The sequence below is a fragment of the Centrocercus urophasianus genome, unplaced genomic scaffold, assembly GCF_019232065.1.
Source record: "Centrocercus urophasianus isolate 14NV4802_14NV808 unplaced genomic scaffold, USGS_Curo_1.0 seq_22, whole genome shotgun sequence".
In the NCBI taxonomy this organism is placed as follows: Eukaryota; Metazoa; Chordata; class Aves; order Galliformes; family Phasianidae; genus Centrocercus; species Centrocercus urophasianus.
The window spans coordinates 866142-887547 of NW_024884778.1; the positions used below are offsets into that span (position 1 = coordinate 866142).

A 21406-nucleotide genomic window follows, 5' to 3' on the forward strand; every position below is an offset into this window, starting at 1 on the left:
CATTAACCAAATACATTATTTCCATAATGAGGAGATGAACATCTGTGTGGCTTCCCAAAATTTCAAGTGGCAATACTTGAGACAAGTATTCTCTCCTTAGGGATCGACACATCAGCATTTTAAATCATTGCCAAAGCTAAAAACATCATTTAAATTCCCAGGAGGCCCTAAAGAACGATTTCAGGTATGATTTAGATTTTTTAAAATCAAGTGCACCAATTCACTTCCACAAACTCGATTGCAGTAGTATTGTATCAGATTTGGTACTCAGCCCCGCACTTCAGTCTGCATTATTCGTCTCACTCAGGGTACAAGACAGAAGTGCCTGAACTACAGCCACTGTCAGATGGAGGCACACGGAGCTCAGAGCCCCTCTGAGCTGAGCTCATCCCATTCTGCAGCATGTCAGCCCCACCAGCCAGGTGCAGGGGGGCACTTCTAACCAACAGGGCTCCATTGCTTCCTATCTGCAACGGAGTGAATCCACTAAACCCAAACATTTACTCAAACCAAGGGAAATTTTCAGCTTCTGCAGTGGCTGTTGGCTGATTTTCTGTAAACAATTTCTTGACCAAGTGTGAGACCTGACCACTTAGCAAACAAACTGTTGGCCGGAGAGCACCTCAAGAACACCAAAGACCCCATGCAAGAACCCTGTATTCATACAGCATGAGTAGTATTGGATTGCACTCCGTATAGGTGGGCACTTTGTAGGAACTGTGTGAACATTCACATACGTTGAACATGACAGCGGGTTACTTCCCACATGGTTTGCTCCTGTAACCAACCAAAGACAAATCTGTTTTTTCAGCATGACCTTCAATGGCACAGAGGGATGGCATTTCTCACCAACAGATAATTCTGCACTATCCTGCAATTATATTTCAATTACGAGACAAAAAGATTGTGTTTATCTGTCCTTACCAGGAAAAAAATTCCTTGATCTTCTGACTCCAGTTTCATTATCCTTAGAGCTGGAACACGTGATCACACTGAGGATTCTTTCCTAAACAGTTTTCAGTTTCTGTCATTAGAGCATTATCACACAGTCGCCAAAATGAAAACCCATTCCCAAAGCAGATCTGCAAGCCCAGCATGAGTGAAGTGGGCACTTCAGCATTCACTGTGTCATCCTTAGGGAAGCATTACCAACACAAACCAAAAGGAGAAAGAACAACAAGCAAACAAAACCAAGCGCCTTTCACAGCCCTGCACAGCACAGAGCCTCCCTGTGCTCCACACCCCCACATCATCCATAGATGCTCACGCAGGAAAAGATAGATGGTTGTGCAGCCACTATCAAACACGTCATACCTACAGCAAATATATTTGTAACGTATAATGTAAGCAGATTCATTTGCCACTTGCAAACATAAATACCATATTTGCATTTTACTCTCATAAAAAGCTCAAACATTTTTATTCTTGCTTTCCTTGATTTATTGTGAAGTGGTATTTATTTTCAGGCTTGCTAATAAAGAGGATGAATAAATGAATCATAGGACATGTCAGAGAGTAATTTTAAGTGGCCTCGAGGGACAACTTCATTGGGTTATAGCTATGGTCAGAAATGGCATAAGGAAAAAAACATGTTGAATTAAGAAACCTTTGCTTTTGGTATCAAAAACTGAATCCAAAGAAGAAATTCACACTCATTATGATTTGTAAAGAGTGATGGAATAGATGATAACAAAAGATAAAGAAATGCTGAGATGTATGAATTTAGAATGCATGAAATGATGTGTTACTGTAAATACATCAGACTCAAAGCAATCCTGGGACAAGATGCACCACACAGGACTGAACCACACCTAAATTTTCACATTCTGGTAAGACAGAGGGTTGCTAAAGGAGCGGAAGCGAGGAGCACTGCAGGTATGCACTCGCCTTGTACCTGTCAGGCAGGGGGTGAGGAAGGAGATGTGGCCCTGCAAAGACCAGAGCAAGCCCATGGGGTGCCTGAGGGTGCTGACAGTGTTGGCACTGTGTGTCCCAGCTCCTCCCTGCTGCCCCGATGGACCTGCCTTGCCTCGTGCCTGCACAGCACAGGACCCACGGCAGGGCTGGGAGGCTGCTGCCACTCCGTGCACAGAAGCTCCTCCAATGGGCTGCACTGGTATTTGCTTAGCAGATGGCAGGGGGGGGTTGTTTCTTTCGTTTTAATTCCTAATATATGAAGCTATTTTAATTCCTTGTTGCAAAAAATAACCCTTGCAGAAACGGCTGATGACGGAACCTTTCATTTCTTCCATCACCTTATGGCACAAGCAGATTGTATTTGTATTCTGCGTTTCACTGCCCCCAATTTCAGTGTCTGAAGCTTCCTAAATTAAAACGGTGCGACCACTGTGAAGGAAAATAAACAGTCAGGTCTGTGGACCTAATCCCTAAGTTCCCCCTTTGGAACTCTTTCTCGGGACCAAACTCATCACATGTGGGAATCAGCACTAGGAGAAACCACCAGTGCTTCTGATCAAACAAGTGGCATCCCTGATGGCCTGTTGGCAGCAGCTATGGGCAGGCCACTAGGTGCTGGACTGGAAATGCTACACACTGTGCTGAACTCCTTCCTGCTTTGCCAGAGCCAAACATCAGAGATGACAAATGACCTGTGCCATTAAGAGCAGCCTGTGGTTCCCAGCCCTCCTGCAGAGCGGTGCTTTCAAAACTAAATGCATGGCTGTTTTCACCTGAAACAGTTTATTTCAGAACGCTCTTGCAATTCCTTCTTTACTAGAAAAATACATTAAATACAAATGGTGAAAAAAATGTTCTGCTCATATTACTTTCCTTGGAGGTAAAAAAAAAAAACAAGCATGTTAACCTCTCCTGCCCCTTTGTTTCTGCAGTGAGGCTGCTCGTGCTCCTCGCACAGCTCTGGTGCATCATCCCAGCTCCCTGCACTGAGTCGCGGAGGCAACCACAACGTGAGCACTGTGCCTGGCATGGTCCCACTGCCAAACTGCTCTGAGTGAGTGGGAGAAGGTGACGAAATCTTTTCTGACTCCTGTTTCTATGCCTGAAGAAAACGACAAACTAAAACATTACTTTTTATACTTCTTGTGAGCCAGATCTGCTCAGCAGCTCAGGAGGAGCTCCTCTGTGTCAGTGCAGCGACATCCCCTGAGCCTCACCCCCACTGCACACCTCTCTGAGAGGTGCTTGAAAATTCAGATCAGCCACAGAATCACAGAACAGCCAGGGTTGGAAGGGACCTCAAGGATCATGAAGCTCCAACCCCCTGCCACATGCAGGGCCACCAACCTCCACATTTAATGCTAGACCAGGCTGACCAAGGTCCCATCCAACCTGGCCTTGAACACCTCCAGAGATGGACGGGGCATCACAGCCTCTCTGGGCAGCTGTTCCAGCACCTCACCAGTCTCACAGCACAGAACTTCCCCTGACATCCAACCTCAATCTCCCCTCCCTCAACTTCAAACCATTTCCCCCTGTCCTACAGTTATCTACCCTGTCAAAGAGTTGATTCCCCTCCTGTCTGTAGGCTCCCTTTAGGTACTGAAGGCTGCAATGAGGTCACCCCACAGCCTTCTTTTTTCCAGGCTAAACAAGCCCAGCTCCCTCAGCCTGTCTTCATAGGGAGGCACTCCAGCCCCCTGATCATCTTCGAGGCTCTCCTCTGGACCCTCTCAGCCAAATTTCTTCTGTATTTCTGAAGTGGTTGGAAATGACTCAGCCAAGCCATACTGGGACTCTTCCTCCCTGCAAGTTAAGCATCAGTAGAAAAGATCTAATTGAGCACTGCTCATTGCCAGACCCAGAGAATGTCATTGGATACAAAAGGAAATGACTTCCTGCAGTGACTGACATGAAGCAACACCTTGCCAAATCCTTTCCTAGCTTTAAGATCATGAGATTTGTTTTCAGATCATGGGAAAAGCCTTTTGCACACCTTCAGGATTGCTTTTTACCTTTTGGTATTACCTAACAGTCCTCCCTGGGGACAACAAAAGAGGAACTTTGGCTAAGTCTTTCTATATACGTTACAGATCCTGGAAATCCTGCCAGTTTTACTAACAGATGGAAAATGAATTCAAACAAATGAGTCTTATAACTGCATGGAAGCAGGGACTAACAGCACTAGAAAACACCAGGATTTCCTAATGGTGCACTTGGGGGGGTTGAACAAGAAGCAGGCATTTGCCTTGTGTGCTGGCTGTGCACTGTTCTCACAGGGATGGGGTGGCTGTGTGCCAGCCTCAGCTGCCCTCAGCTCTGAGTCCTTGCAGAAGTGCTGCAGGCAGCGCAGGGCTGTCAGCTGTGGAGCTGTAATGGCACGTCCCCATTAGTGCCCAGACATCCCTACCAGGGCGCAGGCAGATCGGGAGATGGCACGTGGTAACAGCAGGCTTCTGGAAACAAGATGCTTTCCTTCTAGATGGAAATATCTGTCTGGATGTGCCCAACAGGCAGCTTCATTGCTGGATCACAGAGGGGAACTCTGGTCTTAGGAGGTGCAGTTCAGACTGATTCAAAGTAAAGACCACTCACAGCGATCAGCAGCTCAACAGTTTTGTCCCACAAATTCTCTCTTCTTTCAGTGCCAGCCACTCTGGTGTGTTCACATGTGAATCTCAGCACAACCACCCACACAAGCTCCAGCATCCTGAAATAACAGCTAAACATGAACACCGAAAGGAAAATGCCAACGTGAGCCCAGGGAGGAATGCACCAAACAGAGTTAAGGGAGCAGCACATGCAGAGCGAGCCACAGCTGGCCCAGCTCAGGAATTGCCCACCTCACAGCCCACGTCCAGCAGGGCTGGGTGAGCCCTTCCATTCCTCTCAACGAGCCATGGATAAGGTCCCTAAATCTGTGCTGTAAGGCACTTCCTTGTCCAATCAGACCTTTTCCATGAAGCAGCTTCGCCCTTAGGAAGGTACTGCTTCAAACTTGATTTGAGACTACAAACATAACATTAATTTGGAACTTTGTAGAAGCTGTGTTTCTTAACTTTCCTATATCTGCATATTAAAAAAAAATGCTGCCCTTAGGGCACTGTCTCTTTAAACCTACTAACCTCTCCTCCATGGGGCTTTCATGTCAGCCCCTTAAAGCCAAGCACTGCAGTGAATCACAGAATCACAAGGTTGGAAACAACCTGCAAGATCATCTAGTCCAACCACCCTCCCATTCCTATCAGTGCTACAAGCACTAAACCATATCTCGTAGCTCCTCATCCAGGTGCCTCTTGAACACTGCCAGGGACGGCGACTCCACCACCTCCCTGGGCAGCCATTCCAGTGCCTGACCACCCTTTGAGAGAAAAAGTTTCTCCTAATGTCCAACCTAAACCTCCTCCGGTACAACTTCTGGCTGTAAGTGCTCCTGCACCTCCATGAGGATGGTTTCTGCCCCCAGCCGGGGCAGGCAATGCCAGCCACCCTGGCACATTGTGCCCCACTCTGTAACTCAGCACAGGGGCAGAGGCAGTGACAGCCAGCACTCAGCCAGAGGAACCACAGCCGATTCTCCTCCCAAAATGACTTTCCAACACCCTCAGATCGATATGCAATAAACTTTTCACAGCTGTGAGTGTCCTGGGCTCCCACGTAGCCACAGAACTAATTTAAATTCAATTAATGACTTCATCAGCATTAGGAAAGATGCATTCTCAACAAGTTTGCGCATCAAATTACTTTAAGCTCTGAGTGGCAGAAGAACAGAAAGGTAAATTCTTCCTTCGGCTGTACTTGGGCAGCCGAGTCGGTTGTCAGAAGGGACCCGGAGTGCCACTGAGAGCATCCATTTGATAAACTGCACTGGGTGAAGTAAGAAACCCACCTAAACAGATGACACATCTCACCTCGCACATCTGAACACAGAGTACCTGCAGCATTTTAATTCCAAAGCTGCTCAATACAGTTTACTCCCAGGAAGAACGCAGATAAACTTATCCAAAACAGAATGCTGCTCCCAAACCACTGCCACAAAGCAGCACAACTCCCATTGCTACTGCCTGTGCTGGGCTGTGGGAGCCAGAGGTGGGCTCTGCTGAGAGCTCAGTCCCAGGGATGAGGGGCAGCACCTCGAGAAGCACAGAGCGCTGTAATGAGCTCTAAGCCAGGCTGTAAGCAACAAGAATCCTAAGCCGCTCACTTTACAAACACTGATAGGAGGTGCACGATGCCTTTCTGTTCTGTTCAGGGAGGAGATGGGTAAACACTGCACAAAACAAGCACATCTCTCCCAGAAAAACATCCCAGGGCAAAGGGGGCTGTAGCTGAGTACAGGACAGCAGGACTGGGTTCGTTAATACTGGATAAAATTCAACACTGTCTGTAACACAGAGCAAAATGAACCTGCAGCTCTTTACCTCAGTAGGCTGGCGATGTGGAGGTAAAATACTTGAAACCACTAAACTGTGAGAGATGACTTCATTCTGTTTTTTTTTTCCTTGACTCACTACTCTTTCAGTGCTTTTTTTCTACCTATAATACTGCTCAAACAGAAAAAGAAGCAAAACAGCTCTTGTTGGGAATAAAAACCAAACCACTGAAATCACAGTTCGCCATCTTTTTGGAAGACAAGCAACAGACTATTCAAGGACAGTTTTATGTTGGTTTACAGCATTTGCAATGCTTCTGTTGGTTTGGGGTTTTGTTTTTGTTTTCTTTTCAAATAGCTGTGCACTTTCCTGTGCTGAATTTGAGCCACCTGTTAACCTCAGAGCTGAGTGCTTCACAAGACTGCAAACCTCAGCCGCATGCAGCGCTCGCTGGAATTGAATCATTTATCTCAAATCTGCTTGAATGTCACTGTTTTGTTGCGTCAAATTCTGACCTCAGACCATAAGCAATACTTCTTTCACTACTGGCAAACCATTTCAGCAGACTTTCAAAACAATTAACAATTACATAGGTTAACTCCAAAAGGAATGCCTCCTATTTATTTCCACTGCAAAGACAGCAGTTACAAAGAGCACGACAGCACCGATAGAGAAAATTCTCAGCTGCACAACAGTATTTTTCAATGTACTCACCACCATTAGCCATGCATTTTCACCAGCACAAACAAAAGTGTGCACCACCAGAGGTGACCACTGCCACTGTCACCACTGCTGAAACACACCAGCCACCCCTCACTGTGCGCACATCCACTGTTTAGCCTCCATAAACATTGATGAATGTCATTGGGAGCTTTTTTTCTTCCACATATAGGACCTCAATTCCTTTGCTTCATACTCACTTCCACATCACACGCCATTCTGTCAGTCTGACCCTCTGCTGCCAAACGTCGCACGGCAACAAAATGGAGTGGCACAGGGATGTGGGAAGGTTCAACCACCAACGTCCACCTCTGATGTGGTGGGCCAACATTGCAATACAGGAGGCGCTGCTTTCAGAGCAGCCCTCATAAGTAGCCATAGAAATACGTTCCAAATGCCGAACCAAGATCCTGAATGCTCCTGCTCTACCTGTTCTCTGTGCTCTCTACTCCTCTGTCACACTGCTCAAGGGCTCTAATGAGCCAGATTTAATCTTAATGGATACTAAAGACTGATACCAGCAAATTTAAAATCTGAAGTGGATATGGCTTAGACTTGAAGAAAAGATGGGAAAGGGGAGAGAAGATCATCATTCCGCATCCAGAGATCATCAGTATCACACAGTCCTCTGACTTAAATATCCACCTGTAGATGCATCTAACAGCCTTCCCAATTTAATTCGGCAAATACTGCACAAATCTAGTCCAGAAGGATGAGGCTTTTCCTTCCCTCATGGCACAGACACTTTCTTATCACTGGCAGAAAGAAGTGCTTTTTCTCCAGGGACAGAATTTAGGAACTCCTGACTCGGAAGCTGCCTGCTAGGGAGAACTTCAATCGATGTCCGGGCCAAAAGTCTTATCATCTTCAATCAGAGGGCCATTCTGATATCTCTTATATACACGTATATGGTGTAATAAAGACAGCTACCCCAGGCAGATAACAAGAATAATTAGATTTGGGCATAGCAGTGATAATGAGAAAAGGAAATGCTCTAAAATATATTAAATCTACCGAAAAATGAAGCAGCAAAGTGGCAGCAGAATACTGAAAGGTCACTTTGTGATTAGCGTGGAAGAAGTTCATTAAAATCTACAAAGAAGTGGGGCTGTGGTTCATCACTTTGGAAGCTCCGCTGCTGGAAATGGGGTGAGCCACAGGGGGGCAGGGAGCATTAGCACTGCTTGTTTGTGGCTGCTTTGACTGGCTACAATGCTTCTGGGGCTCGGAATCAAAAACAAGACAAATGAACAAGGCTCTCTTAGACCATCCCTGCCTAGAGAAAGGAAAACCAACCCAGCAATTTGCTGGTCTGGAGGCAAACAGCTCAGCGGAACTGCAAGCACAAAACACTTCTGTTTTGAAATCTCAGCCTTTCTTCTCATTTTCCGCTGTGCTTCCATTCTCCCTGCAGTGATCGAACTTTTGGGAGCTTGTTACAGTCGCCTCAACATCTCCCATTTATCCATTATCCTGATGCCATCGTTGCTTCAAAACGGCCCAAACTCTTCCTCTGCAGCCCTCAGCTGCTCCTCTTCACAGCACCGCACCTTCCCAAGACCAGCAGCGTCCTCTGGGCTGACATGGGAACCTGCCCACACGCACAGCTCACACTGAGTGGAAGGACAAAGAAGAAGCTTTCTGAGGAGCACAGCAGCAGAAGGGAACACCGCACCAACTGCATTTTGGAGAAGAAAGATGTTCTGCAGATTGTTTCTGCTGCACTTTTGTTTTTATGAACATCACGCGCACGCAGAGCCACAGATGTTCATCATTTCTATATTATTGTAAAATGAACATAATAATAATGATTATAAGAACGGATGCCCGTTCAAATTTTAATTGCAAAAAAACCATCCTTTATCTTTCATTTAAACTGTTTTTTTTTTCCCTCACACCCCAACACTGCTGTTTGTTGTGTGGTTACACTGTGCCTTTCCCCAGCCACGGCGCAGGGCTACACTCGGAGCGAGACACAACTGGAACTCACCAACACAAGCCCTGCTACGTGCAGTGCTGCAGTGTGCTCACAGCTTCTGGGCCGGGCTGATGTTTTAACAGCCCACGAGCAGGAGGACGCACCATTAAGGCCTTTTTTGTGGGAGCAGTTCAAAGTACAATAACTGGAATATGCTGCTCTGCTGCAGTGGCTGTTCCAGAAGCACGCACGCCCTGCCTGTTTCCCTGAAGCTGCAGCTTCGTTGAAGTTGGCCGTGGAGCTTGTTGCAAACACACAGGTTTCTGTGCTGTGATTACTATTTAAGTTTGCACTTCCTCTGGCTCACTGTCTACTGCAATTATGCAAATAAGATGCAACTTTATCCCTTCAGCATAATTACATCAAACACAATCGGGCTATATTAAGACTGACTTAAGAGGAACAAATTCAGTTCATGTAATGATTTCCTAAATCACCCCATGGGGCTGTGGCAAAGAAAAAGCTGTCCCAAGGGTGACATCAAGCATCTAGACAAATAACCACACTTCTGGGGCCTGACACTACGTGCTTCACATCTGTGTTCTGCATCCAAGAACCACGGCTGGAGGAGTGGCAGTAAAAAATGTCTTTTTCTGTAAACTAACCATTGCAGCTTATGACTTCTGTGACCAACAGCTCTTGAAATGTCAAAAATCTGATAATCCAAAGCTCCCACGTATGCTTTAACAGGATGGCACATTAATTTTCAATGCAATTTAACTTTTCCTGGCCTGTAGGACTTACTTTTTTTCCTAAAGTGTGAGAAGAGGTTGGCAGCATCACTTATTTAATGTCAACGTGATATCTTCTAGACGGGGGAAGCTGCACCGCTGTTTGCTTCCAATGAAGTTGGCTGGGAATCCTTTTCTAACATACTACAAGAGCAAATGCTCTTAAGCAAAACCAGGGCAGCCCCCTTACTCACTCCTACCAGAGAAGCACTCACTGAGCCCAGCAGAAGGCAGCTGGTGCCTCGTGGTGCCTGCAGCCCGCGAGCCGCACCGTCGGCAGCAGCACTGCAGGGAAAGGAGCCTGCCAGGCTGGGCACTGCTCAAGAAATCCTCCTTTAGGGCAAATTGAGTTCTGTTCTGCTAATTTAGTTTGTTTCCATCAATTTATAGGGAAAGTCAGGGCTTCTTATTTCATTTATTTTATGTATTCTCCCACAGAAGTACATTACTAAATTCTAGTAGCAGATGTTCATTGCTGGATGATAAAAGAACAATGTTAAAATGTCTGTTTCCAGTTCTCCTGGATTCAATGCCAAATGAAATTACTACAGAAAGAAAAACAAAACCACATACAGCAGTCTGAATGCAAGAAAGGAAGATAATCCATACGGGTAACAGCCTCACTAAGCAAAGAAATGCTAACACCTGAGGAATCCTTGCTTCCTGTAAATAACTGATTTCAGTGGATGCTTCTCATGGGGAACGAAACAGAAATGGAATTGGTTTGAAAGGAGAAACGTTGAATTCTGGAAAACTGCTTCACACCAAGAGGAGCACTCAGCAGGGCAGGCATGAGGGTTGTGTTGGAGAAGGAAAGTATGAGAATGACTGCACAGGAGAAGGGAAATGCGCTCTGCACTCATAAGCATCCCTTTGCTCTTCCCCCTAACAGGGCTAAGCAGATGGCAAATACAGATGGTAATTAGGGATGGATGAACGAAACTGAAAAAGGTAAGAACCAGCCTGAACCTTTCTAGTGGTCACAGAGCGTGCAGGAATCATTTGCTATTGACATTGGAACTGCAGCTCTAGGACATGGTGCTCTGCCTCTCTCTTCACACCCAGCGTGGCACCAAGCTTCGGCTGCTGGCTTTCTGGAAAACAGCACTCAAAATATGTACCTGCCTGCATGGCAGAAACTGTGGAAGAACGCATGCAATTATATATATAGGCAAAATGTAATTCAAGCCTCACAAACCTTACAAACAGTAATCGTGCAGTCTGTGTGAATGCAAGTGCAGAATGCAACGAGGCAGTTTTTAGGCAAAAGCCCAGTATAACTGGGGAATAAGCTGTGTACAGGCTCAATGCTCTCACATCCTCCAAGTCACTACATGTGCTGATATCTGTAACTGTTGCTTAGCCAACTTTCCGTACCTGCATCCCTTCAGTCTGCCATTGTAACTCATTATTGCCAAAAGAAAACTCCATTATGTCCAAAGTGTTTAACGTGTAACGCAGAAGGAAAATGTTTTAAAACAAACACATTTGGAAAGTTTTTCTTTCTGTGTGCTGTTGGCAGACTTTGAGATTTTCTGTCAGAAACCCTCAGGGATGAATGCAAACAGTAGGGAAAGATTATTAAAATGCTGTGTTTTTCAGAAACAAACCACTTCATTCTCTACCAACTTTACGTGTTTATGGAGAAATAACATGTAAAAATGCCTCTGAGGTTCAAAAATTTAATATGAGGGACCTGAGAAGAATAAATAATGAGGTGGTAGCGTATACACAGCTAAAATGAATGCACACGTTTGCTTTCCCTGTGAGGGAAGACACCAAAGCCTATTTTTGTGTGCACAACACATGCAGGGACTCTCACGCCATGCACAACAGAGGAGTTCATTCTCTTTACTTTGTGTCTATGAAGAGTTTTCCTTTTCATGTCAAGGAGAACATGGACTCTAATCGCATGCTTGGTTTGCCCAGAGGAAACTGTTCAGATAGTTAAGCATCTCCACAGAGGGGACAGCAAATTAAGGACAGATCTGAGACAGACTTCAGGGCGAAGAGAAATGCTGAGAAAGGAGGAATTCTGTAACAGAAGTGCCTCATAATCTTTATACAGATGCACGCACATCTACAAATACATATATTGGTAGAGTACACAAAAAATATAAATACATATAGCTTATGATCTGAATAAAATACAAGTTAAAGGGAAACTGCTGACTTGAACCTGAATTTTCACTTCCTCAGTATGGAGTTTAACTGCTGTTTCTGAGGGGTATGTAACTGCAATGCATTTTCTCTTCCTACATACATACATGACACATTAAGATCATTTTGGTTCACTGCCTTTGAGGTGACATAGGTAACTGCTGGTAGCTTTTCAGATACAGCATATAGTTCTCAGATGAGGAACACAGACATTCAGGAAAATTCCAGGGGATAAAGACCAGCTCAGTGTATTTTACACCCTTCCAATACAACCACATCCAGGTACAGCCATCCAAAAAAAAACACACACAAAGAACAAATACAATCCATTTTGTGCCACTTGTTTTCAGGAAACAAGAAACAAGGCAAGAAGATATGAGAGAAGGTGGGCAGAGCTCTTACCCTCGATGGTCGCTCGCTTGGGCAGGATGGTGATGGCCCCTTCAGCCACGTCCTCCTGCTGCAGCAATGGGCTCACCTTGGAGCCCCACGTGTCCGAGCCCACCCATAGGAAGTGCCCCACTTGGTCAGCCCTCTTGGCAGCTGCCAGGATTTGCCTGTGGAAGAGGACAGTTTGTTCACGAGTTAGTTTCATTTCAACATACGATTGCTTGGTAAAAAACGGTGCGTGGCAATTGCAGAACGAATGTATTTCTGTAACCAGCAGAACCCAGAAATTTCAACAGCACATCATGCCACGATCTGAGCAGCAAAGATCGAACCTTCCTTTTTAATTCACCCTCTATCCTAAGAATGAAATCCCACTGACTTCACTGAAACTTTATCCCAACTTCTTGTGTCTCACTTTGGAGAACTGAGCCTCTCAGTACCTCCCAGCACCATCAAAATGTCTGGTTAATTTAAAATTCTTAAGTTAGAAATAAGCCATACTTTTAAAATATTCTGCACATAATTTTAATGGCAAGTGGTATCTGAATGACATGAGCATCCAAGCCACTTTATCATCAGTAACCATCACCTGTCATAAAATACACTCTGAATCGAGGAATTACTCACTGTAGTATGAGCTTGGAGGGAGGAGCATTTTCTTAATGTCTCTGAGGTAAGGTCAGGTCTGCCATCAAACACATGAGTAATTCTACAATATTAAAAACCTTCAGACCTTCACCCAGGGCTGGATGGGGCCCTGGGCAGCCTGGTCTAGTATTAGACGTGGAGGTTGGCAGCCCTGCCTGTGGTGGGGGATTGGAGCTTCATGATCCTCAAGGTCCCTTCCAACCCAAGCCATTCTATGATTCACCCTATGATTCACCCCTTGCAGCCTGTTGCTCCCTTCTCCCCACAGCACGATCCGAGGTGCCAAAAGGGCCAGGCAGCAGCAGGAGCCCAGTGCGACCCTGCAAATGGCAAACCCATAACCCCACACAGCTCCTACCAACAGGCATTCCCTCTTTGTTATCTGTGTTCTTACTTGCTTTCTTTTTTCTGCATGGCTACCAAGCACAAATGAATTAGTCCCCTCAGCCATCCTTACTTTATGTCCTCGTCGTTGGCAAAAATAACGATGGCCCTGGCATTGGGAGTTTCTAAGAGCTGCTTGATGATTTTATCAAAGTCAATGGTCTTGTCCTTGCGATCCTGTGGGATTTTCAGGGACTGAGCGATGCAGAGCCCACCTGTGGAAGAAAGAAGGGCTCAGTCAGCAGGGAGCATGGGAAAGGGGTTGGGGGATACACGTAGACTGAAGGGGCAGCCTGGATGGAAAACACCTCGATCCAAACACCCTTGCAGACACTTAAGCCTCCCTCCAGGCATCCTGAGGTGTACAGTTTGTTGTTGTCAAGGTGGGACACAGCTTCATTCATAGACCCATACACACAATGCACGCCAGAGCACGGCCGTACATTGAGCAGGTGCAAACACCATCATGGAGTGACAAACAAATAAACCAGACAATTGGGTGTGAAAACAACAAAAACAGCACAAACCATGGAAAAGCTTAGACTGACTCAGAAAAACAAACACAACAGGCTGAAATGCAAATGATGCTGACAAGGAATTACAGTTTATCTTGGTGAAGAGCAGGGATCTGTTTTGATTTTGAGTTGAAAGATGTTGGGAGAAAAAGCTTCCACTGAAACAGCTTATTTGAAACAGGAACAACAAAAGAGTTGAAATGTTGGCAAAGGGAAGATTGGTCATGAAAATCTGTACTCATTGAAACGTCCATCACCAAACAGAAGGGAGCTGCCTTGAGGTACAGCACGTCTGTGAGCTGGGCATCTCATAAACACACAGGTAGTGTTGAAAAAAATGAGTATCAATCAATAACAGCAATAAATACATCCATAGCAAAGGAACGCTCAGGTTTAACACATTTCACACATTATTATGCTCGGTTGGGGAAAAAAAAAAAAAAAAGACAATTAAAAAAAGAAAAATCACATCTCCCTTGACATTGCGCTTGTCGATCGAGGCAGATGAAGTCACACTTTTGCCTTTATTATTTTGTTTCTCAGCAATAAACTCTTTCATCTTCTCTGGCATCTTAGATAACAACTTCCTCAGTATACTGCACAGTGCGTTAATTAATAGTTTTAGAGGTGCACAGTAAGAACCTGAAGTAGGGATGAATTAATTAAAAGCCAGCAAGATAAAGGAGCTATTTACTGGTATGCTGTAAGTTGCAGATTTGAAAGAACAGTCAAATGAAGAAATAGAGAGGGTGTTCTATAGGACAGCGTGCAAGAGGAGGAGTGCCCACATAGGAAAACAAGCACAAAATCACAAGCTGCTACAAAGGGCCAAGATTTAACACACAAAAATGACTTTGCTCCCATGATGGCGTCCCTCCCAGAGGCTCCCACTTTGACACAGCAGAGCAGGAGAGGACGTCTTTGGCAGCACTGAGACCAAGGGTTTGGCATCCTGGGTGGGTTTGCTACTCGGACATTTCTGAAGGTGCCGTGCAGATCCCTGGCCATTCCTCACAGCTCCCCATTACTTTCATTCAGAGAAAGTGAGCTCTCAGCAGGATCAGACACAGCTCCCAACAAGAGGCACTTGCAGAGAGATGTGGAACAAGGTTCCCTTCATCTGCTGATCTCAAATATCCAAGTACCAATCGGAACTTCTAAGGCCAGGATGGAAGAATGCCTGCAGTTGCTTTTGCCCAGGTATGGCACTGCACCCACGGGGCAGCAGTGAGCAGTGATACAGGAGCAGCAGCAGTGGGGCAGAGAGCTGAAACCACAGCAGAACCCATCAGAGAGGAGCAGTGTTCTATGCCTTCGTTATAGAATCTTTGCATTTGAGGGATAAAGTAAAAACCAAAACCTGTATCCAGGTGATACATCCTGGTTATAAAACTATTACAAAAACACAGTATCTAATACTAAGTAATTGACATCTACATGATTTAGGTGCATGAAATGAAGGGTTGGAACCGTTGGCAAGGCTGCTGGCTCAGCAACCCCTCCTGACAATAATTACACCGCTTGTGTGGGTCATGCAATCTCTGCTGCCTGGATAGAGGAGCCAAAAATCTGATTATGGTCAATAATGATTACAGCTGAACCGAGCATCTCTGGACAGCTGTGGCCAGACTCTCAATAGCGAGGAAAATAAGCCTCCAACACAACACACGAAGTATGTAATTCTTGTGTGTGTGGAACTAGGGTGGAGAAAGTCTGGAAACTAGGAGGGGTGGTTTTGGGTCTTTTTTATGCCACAGAGTTTATGCTACCTGGGGAAAGTCAGCTCTTGGTTTCCCTGCTGCCTGCCACAGGTCAGCAGGAATGATGAATAAATGGTAAACGTTGCAGAATCATCATAGGATTATAGAATGGCTTGGGTTGGAAGGAACCCCAAGGATCATCAAGTTCCAACCCCACTGCCACTGGTAGGGCCAGCAACCTCCAGATCTGGCACAGGGGCCCAGGGCCCCATTCAACCTGCCCTTGAACACCTCCAGGGATGGATGGGGCATCCACAGCCTCTCTAGGTAGCTGTTCCAGCACCTCACCACTCTTCTCTGTAAAGAACTTTCCCCTGGCATCCAATCTAAACCTTCCATCCTTGAGCTTAAGTCAGTGATCAAACCCAAAATACACTGTCTTACAGTACAGTAGCACTGCTAATGTTTAACAAGCACAGCTGCCACGGGAACCCGAAGGGGGGAATTGCACAAGAACCAGGAGACAGCATTAACCAGGCATCTACAGAGCAACATCAGGAGCAAACAGGGCTAAAGCAACACAAGGCCTTCCATGGGCAAATATAAAAGGCAGAAAGTGAGAGGGAAGAGGAACAAGGCTCGGGTGATACAAGGCAGATATGTTGATAGATATCCTGATTTTAAATTGCCAGCATCTCTTCCAGGAATGTGATGCTATTCCAGATTAGCTAATACGTGCTCCAAGTTGGGTCAAGATGTATTATTGTCTTTATTTGCTTTGCTTTGCTCAGGCCTATGCTGGGCAGCTCTGACACCCAACTACAATCTTGTCTCTTTGGGACCTCATGGCAGGCAGGGGCACACGCCACTTCTCTCTCCTCAGCAGCAAAGGATGCTCAAGGAGTGTGCTATTGCAATAGGTAACACGCGTGCATAGTTATTTCAGCTGTTAATTCACAGTGCTCCTGAAGTAAAACCTCTGAGGGAATTAAAGCAGTAGTAGCATGGAAGTTGCAAATTAAGGATTTCTACATTAAAATATGACTCCTGCAGGACTGGTGAGCAGGCACATGGTGTTACCAGCTGCAGAGTGCTGTGGCAACTGCTGGAAGCCACGAGGCTCCAGGTGCCCCAGCCTCCCCTGTGCTGCACCATGAGCTGTTGGCGTGCAGCGCTGCAGGGACTGCCGTTCTGCATCCCAATGCAGGCTCCACCTCTAAGGTGAAGGGTGCTAGACAGGCATAAAGCAGATCTGAACTACAGCTTAGATGAAACAGTGCTCAGCAGACAACACGCTTGCTTGTCTTGCTCCCCCAACACACAGCACACACAGCCCATGCAGCTGGTGCCTCCATTTATCCATTCACAATGGAAAAATGTAAAAAACAGCGTAATTGAACCAGGGGAGAAAAATTCTCTTTTCTCCAGAAATTTCCAAGTTCCTGAAACTGATGGGTTTGAAGTTTTTATAACCAAATCCTTAAGATCTCTTCTGTACTGTTGCAGTTGGAGCACTTCTTTGGGGAAAATGAGAGCGCTAGAGGAAAAATGGAGGAATTAATTCCTTGAAAGACGGAATTTGAGGAATTCACAGGAAAGAGCACACAAAGAGCAGTCACAGCAGGGACTATGGCAGCCAGCTCTCTACCACTCTGCTCTTGGAACAATGTCTTTTCTCCTCGGGGCTATGTATAGAAGTCCAACATTGGCATCTCTTCCACCCTTCCCTGCTGCCAGCAAATGTTTCCTAATAACATGAATCTGGGAACAGAGCACCAGGAGCAGACCCAGCAGGTTCAGCCCTTCCAGATGTGCCTTTGTCCAGCAAGTAAGCCACAAAAACATGCAGTAATCCACAGAAGGGAGGAGACAACAAGGAAACATTTCCTCCAATAACAACTTGAAAATTATTTTGTTTCCTAGCTTCTAGTTTTCCCAGGGGTTTGTGCCACATTGGCAAACTGACCCAATGGTTTCAATCTATTCCAAGCATTAAAATCCCCCCTGCTGCAAGCCACTGGCAGCACTGAGAAAACAGAAATGCTAACATTTCAACTAAAATTAACAGTGCCTCCTGATTTTTTTTTTTTTTTTTTTTTGGCAAACAAACCAAACACACAGCACAGCCAGGCTGCTGAGGACCCAACACTTCACTCTCACATCAACCACCAGTGCTCAGTTAACACAAAAGGAAGGAAGGGAACCATCCTCCCAGAACATCCCAAGACTCAGGGAGGTGCTGGATTGGACCCTGAAGTCTTCTTTCATTCTTGCAGACGATCGTTATCAACTAAGAACAAAGTCTTGAAGCAAAGTGAAGGAAAGAGCTGCGATGGTGATCAGAGGTTTGGGTCTCTGGAGTAGAACAGCATGAGCAGGTTAACAGAAATAGGCTGGAGATGACCTGTTGTGCAAGAGCTGTGAAGCACACAGGGGCTCGGGAGAAGGAGCTGTAAAAAAATGTCAGGGCTGCCTTGGTTCACCCACTGATGGGTGATGTGCTCTGCCTGTGAGAGGAAAACCTCACGAGAGTTCTCTGTGCAAGTTCACGCAGTCGTGCATCAAATTGTTGGGGGCATTAAACACCCAGCTCTGGTATTTAAGGGTAATGGATGTATCTGGTAATCGAAGTGTCGCTCCAGTATCCATGGATACCCGTGATTAAGTGGTATTTTGATTCTGGTACAACACTAAGTACATTATTCTGCTTCCCTGAAATTTTCCAAGAGCTATTTTTCTTATCACCCCTTAATTGGATTACCAGGTAGCACAGGAGACAATTTAACACTTTTTCAGATGATTTCTCTGCAGAGATTCTCTTTTTGGGGAGCACACTTTCAGCAGCACCGAAAACATTGCTTCAGAAAGTTAGAGTGGCCATTTCTAATTAATAAAAGGAATTCTCAGTTCAACTGATGAGTTACTTCAGTATGAGCAGCTGCCAGAATCTGCTCCCTGGATGTTTATGGGAGGGGATGCTGTTGGGCTCATGCGATTTCCTTAGGAATGTCAGTGTCCATGGAAATGCTCGGCTGTCCTACAGCTTACAAACAGGTTTTCAACCCTGAACAACACAAAGGAGGGCTGACCCCCCCAGGGTCCACCACCAGCACACCCACACCATGGGCAGCCCAAGGAGCAGCAAAGCCTGTGCTTCACTAGGGAAACAGCGGAGAGCTCGTGTGAGTTTGAGATGGCCCAGAGGAGAGGAATTAATTGTGGAAGAAGGAAAATACATATCAAAGACATATTGTGGTTTTTTTTCCTTTGTTGTTGCCACTGCTGGGTTTTGGGATATAATTATATATCCCACATATACAATTTATTAGCTCAAATGAATTTTTATTTCTAAACCTCATCTATTTTATAGAAGGAAACCAAAGGCAATAACATCAAGGACCAAGTTTTGTCCCTGAGTAGTGCTTGAATGGCCCAATCAGTATCATCCCCACAAACAGACTTTCGTACGTCACAACTGAGGGTAGTTCTTAAAAAAGCAGAATTAGGTCCTAGAGGAACAGGAATGATGCAGGTTATTACCCACTGCTGTGTTATCAGCCTCCTGCAGGAAACAGGGAGAACTGCAGCAATCGAACCTAGGAGAATTCCCAGCGCCGATTCCAAACATGTAAACTCACAATAAACAAAGCCAGAAAAATAAACCCTGACTACATGGCTGAAATCTGAGCATTGACCTGTCTGTCCTTTAAGCCAAAAATCCCGACGTGTGAGGAAAGCCAGAAATGGCAGTTGGGTCCCAATGTCCAAAATGGAAGTTCTAATGAGGCTCTGCATTAGGCTTTCTTTCTTTAGTAGGAAAGGCAAATAATGCGGGTGCCAAGAGTTCTGGTGTTCCCACATGTGCCAGTAAAACAAGCTTACAGCTGCATTGGTGTGCAGATAGGACAGGATTTAAATTCAGTCTCCACAGTATCATAATTCAAGTGTAGAGTGTGCCCCAGTAATAAAATTACATTAAAACACAGAAATTGTCCACCAGCATCCTTGTGGATATGCAACAGCCTTCTCTTGGAAGCTTCCTGTGTGGGAAGATTCTACGGAATCATTTTAAAGCTTCGGTTTCGGCTGTTTGTCATCTCATCTTTTCCTGTTAGATCGCATCACGATCAAAAACCAAAAGGCAGACTGACACAGAAGACTAATACCTGAAGTACGTTGTTCATTAATGCTCCATTCTGTTGCCTCATAGCATAGCTCTGTATTTCATGGCATTCCTTGTGCGTTTTATCACCTCAAAACTGTCCTTTACTATGGCAGACAAACCCCAGCAGTATGCAAAGATTAGGAACGCTGTATTAAATTATGAGTGGTAAAAAAAATCATCATTTTCAAGGATTCAGAAAAGCTCTGATTACCAGGCAGAAAATGCAGAAGGCTCTCTGGTTGGTACAGAAGCTGCCCATGCTCCCCAAGCACACGCCTGCTCACTCTGCAATGCTCCAAAGCACCTGAATCAGACTCAGCTGAGGGGTTTGCAGGGAAGGGACTCCAGATTTATCGGTACCCTAAACTCTGTATGACAAAAAGTACGTTTGAGCCGTTCTGAAGATCTTTCAGATGAAAACCCAGGGCTGGAGTCTGAAGAACCAGATTCCCAGCTAAATAACATTACTTATGCACAGACTTTTACCACATACTGATGATCAAACAGAAAGTGGGGTCCCACATTCAGATGCCAGAATTATGTTGCAATGAATGTAATTAAAGGTCTGTAAAGAAGCTTTGGGTGCATCTGCTGATCAATAGGATGAATATTGCAATGCAAAACGTTTTGTGTAATCTTGTACAGGGAGAAACCAAAAGTAATGAGGCCCTCCCTCTGCCTTTAAGACTCTGCTTTAGTCAGACTTAAGACCAACTCCACTGTGTTGTGCATAAAAATAGAAAAAGCAAAAGTTCTCAGAAATAGTGTCAGAACACTTCAGCAAACACAGTTTCTTTAGGAACAACTGTAGGCGGTGAAATCTCTGGCTGTGGATAGAGACAGAAACAAAGTGCCAAAAATACCATGTTTAAAAGCACCATGCACAGCCAAGCAATGATACAAATTAGAGCTACGCTCAACATAAAACACCCGCTAAGGATCTTAGCCTTGCAGCTGGTTCACAAACCCTCAAAACTGCCAAATTTGATGCCCTAAACTGAACTTTCCACTGAGAACAAAGCAAAACAGCCATCTCCAGCATTGCAGAACCACAGGGGTGGGAAGGGACCTCTGGAGACCATCTTAACCAACTCCTGAGAGGACTTCCATGCTGTGGAGGAGGCTTCAGGCTCCAGGGAGCTCCCCCCGGTTCCGAGTCTGCTGTGAACACGCTCAGCAGTGGGAGGCAGAACTCCAGCAGGGTGCAACCAGCAGGACAAGGGGCAGCAGCCTCAGGGCTCACGTTTACAAAGAGCTGGTTCCAGTGCATCCACTAAGAAACGCGCTGATGAAATATTTTGTTTCCCTATAAATCGGCGTTAAGATTGAGATGCATTCAGGCACAGTCAGAGGTAACGCTGCCAAGACCCTGAGCCCCCACAGAACTGAGGCACGGACCCATCCTCTGCTTGGCACAGCGAGGCTGGACCAGCTCACCTCCCAGCCGGGTGCCTGGGCAGCCCAGCTCACCCACCGCTCATCCCCAGCACCTTGTTTGCCTCCCCTGGCGCCTGAATGCAACACTGCTCACAAACAATGCCTGCCGAGGCTGGCTTGGCTCCCTTGCAAAAAGCAATTTCCTGCAACCTTCACATACACTAAAGAATCCTGTGCTCTATGACACGGTTTTATTTGTCTGAACTGCCTCTTGGAGCTCCACTCTGTAATTTAGGAGACTGCTTAGCGCTGTGCTGTTCTTGCAGGATATTTCCCCCCTAGTAATAA

At 45.6% G+C, this 21406-nt stretch overlaps 1 protein-coding gene across 1 annotated transcript in view; it reads right to left on the reverse strand.

The window, feature by feature from the left end:
• Positions 1 to 21406, reverse strand: part of GRM7 (glutamate metabotropic receptor 7) — a 212188-nt gene that overhangs the window by 86797 nt on the left and 103985 nt on the right. Inside the window, exons 3-4 of the mRNA XM_042823557.1 lie at positions 13375 to 13516; positions 12282 to 12436 (exon numbers count right to left, since the gene is read on the reverse strand). Coding sequence (XP_042679491.1) covers positions 12282 to 12436; positions 13375 to 13516 — 297 coding nt within the window. The remainder of the gene's footprint in view (positions 1 to 12281; positions 12437 to 13374; positions 13517 to 21406) is intronic.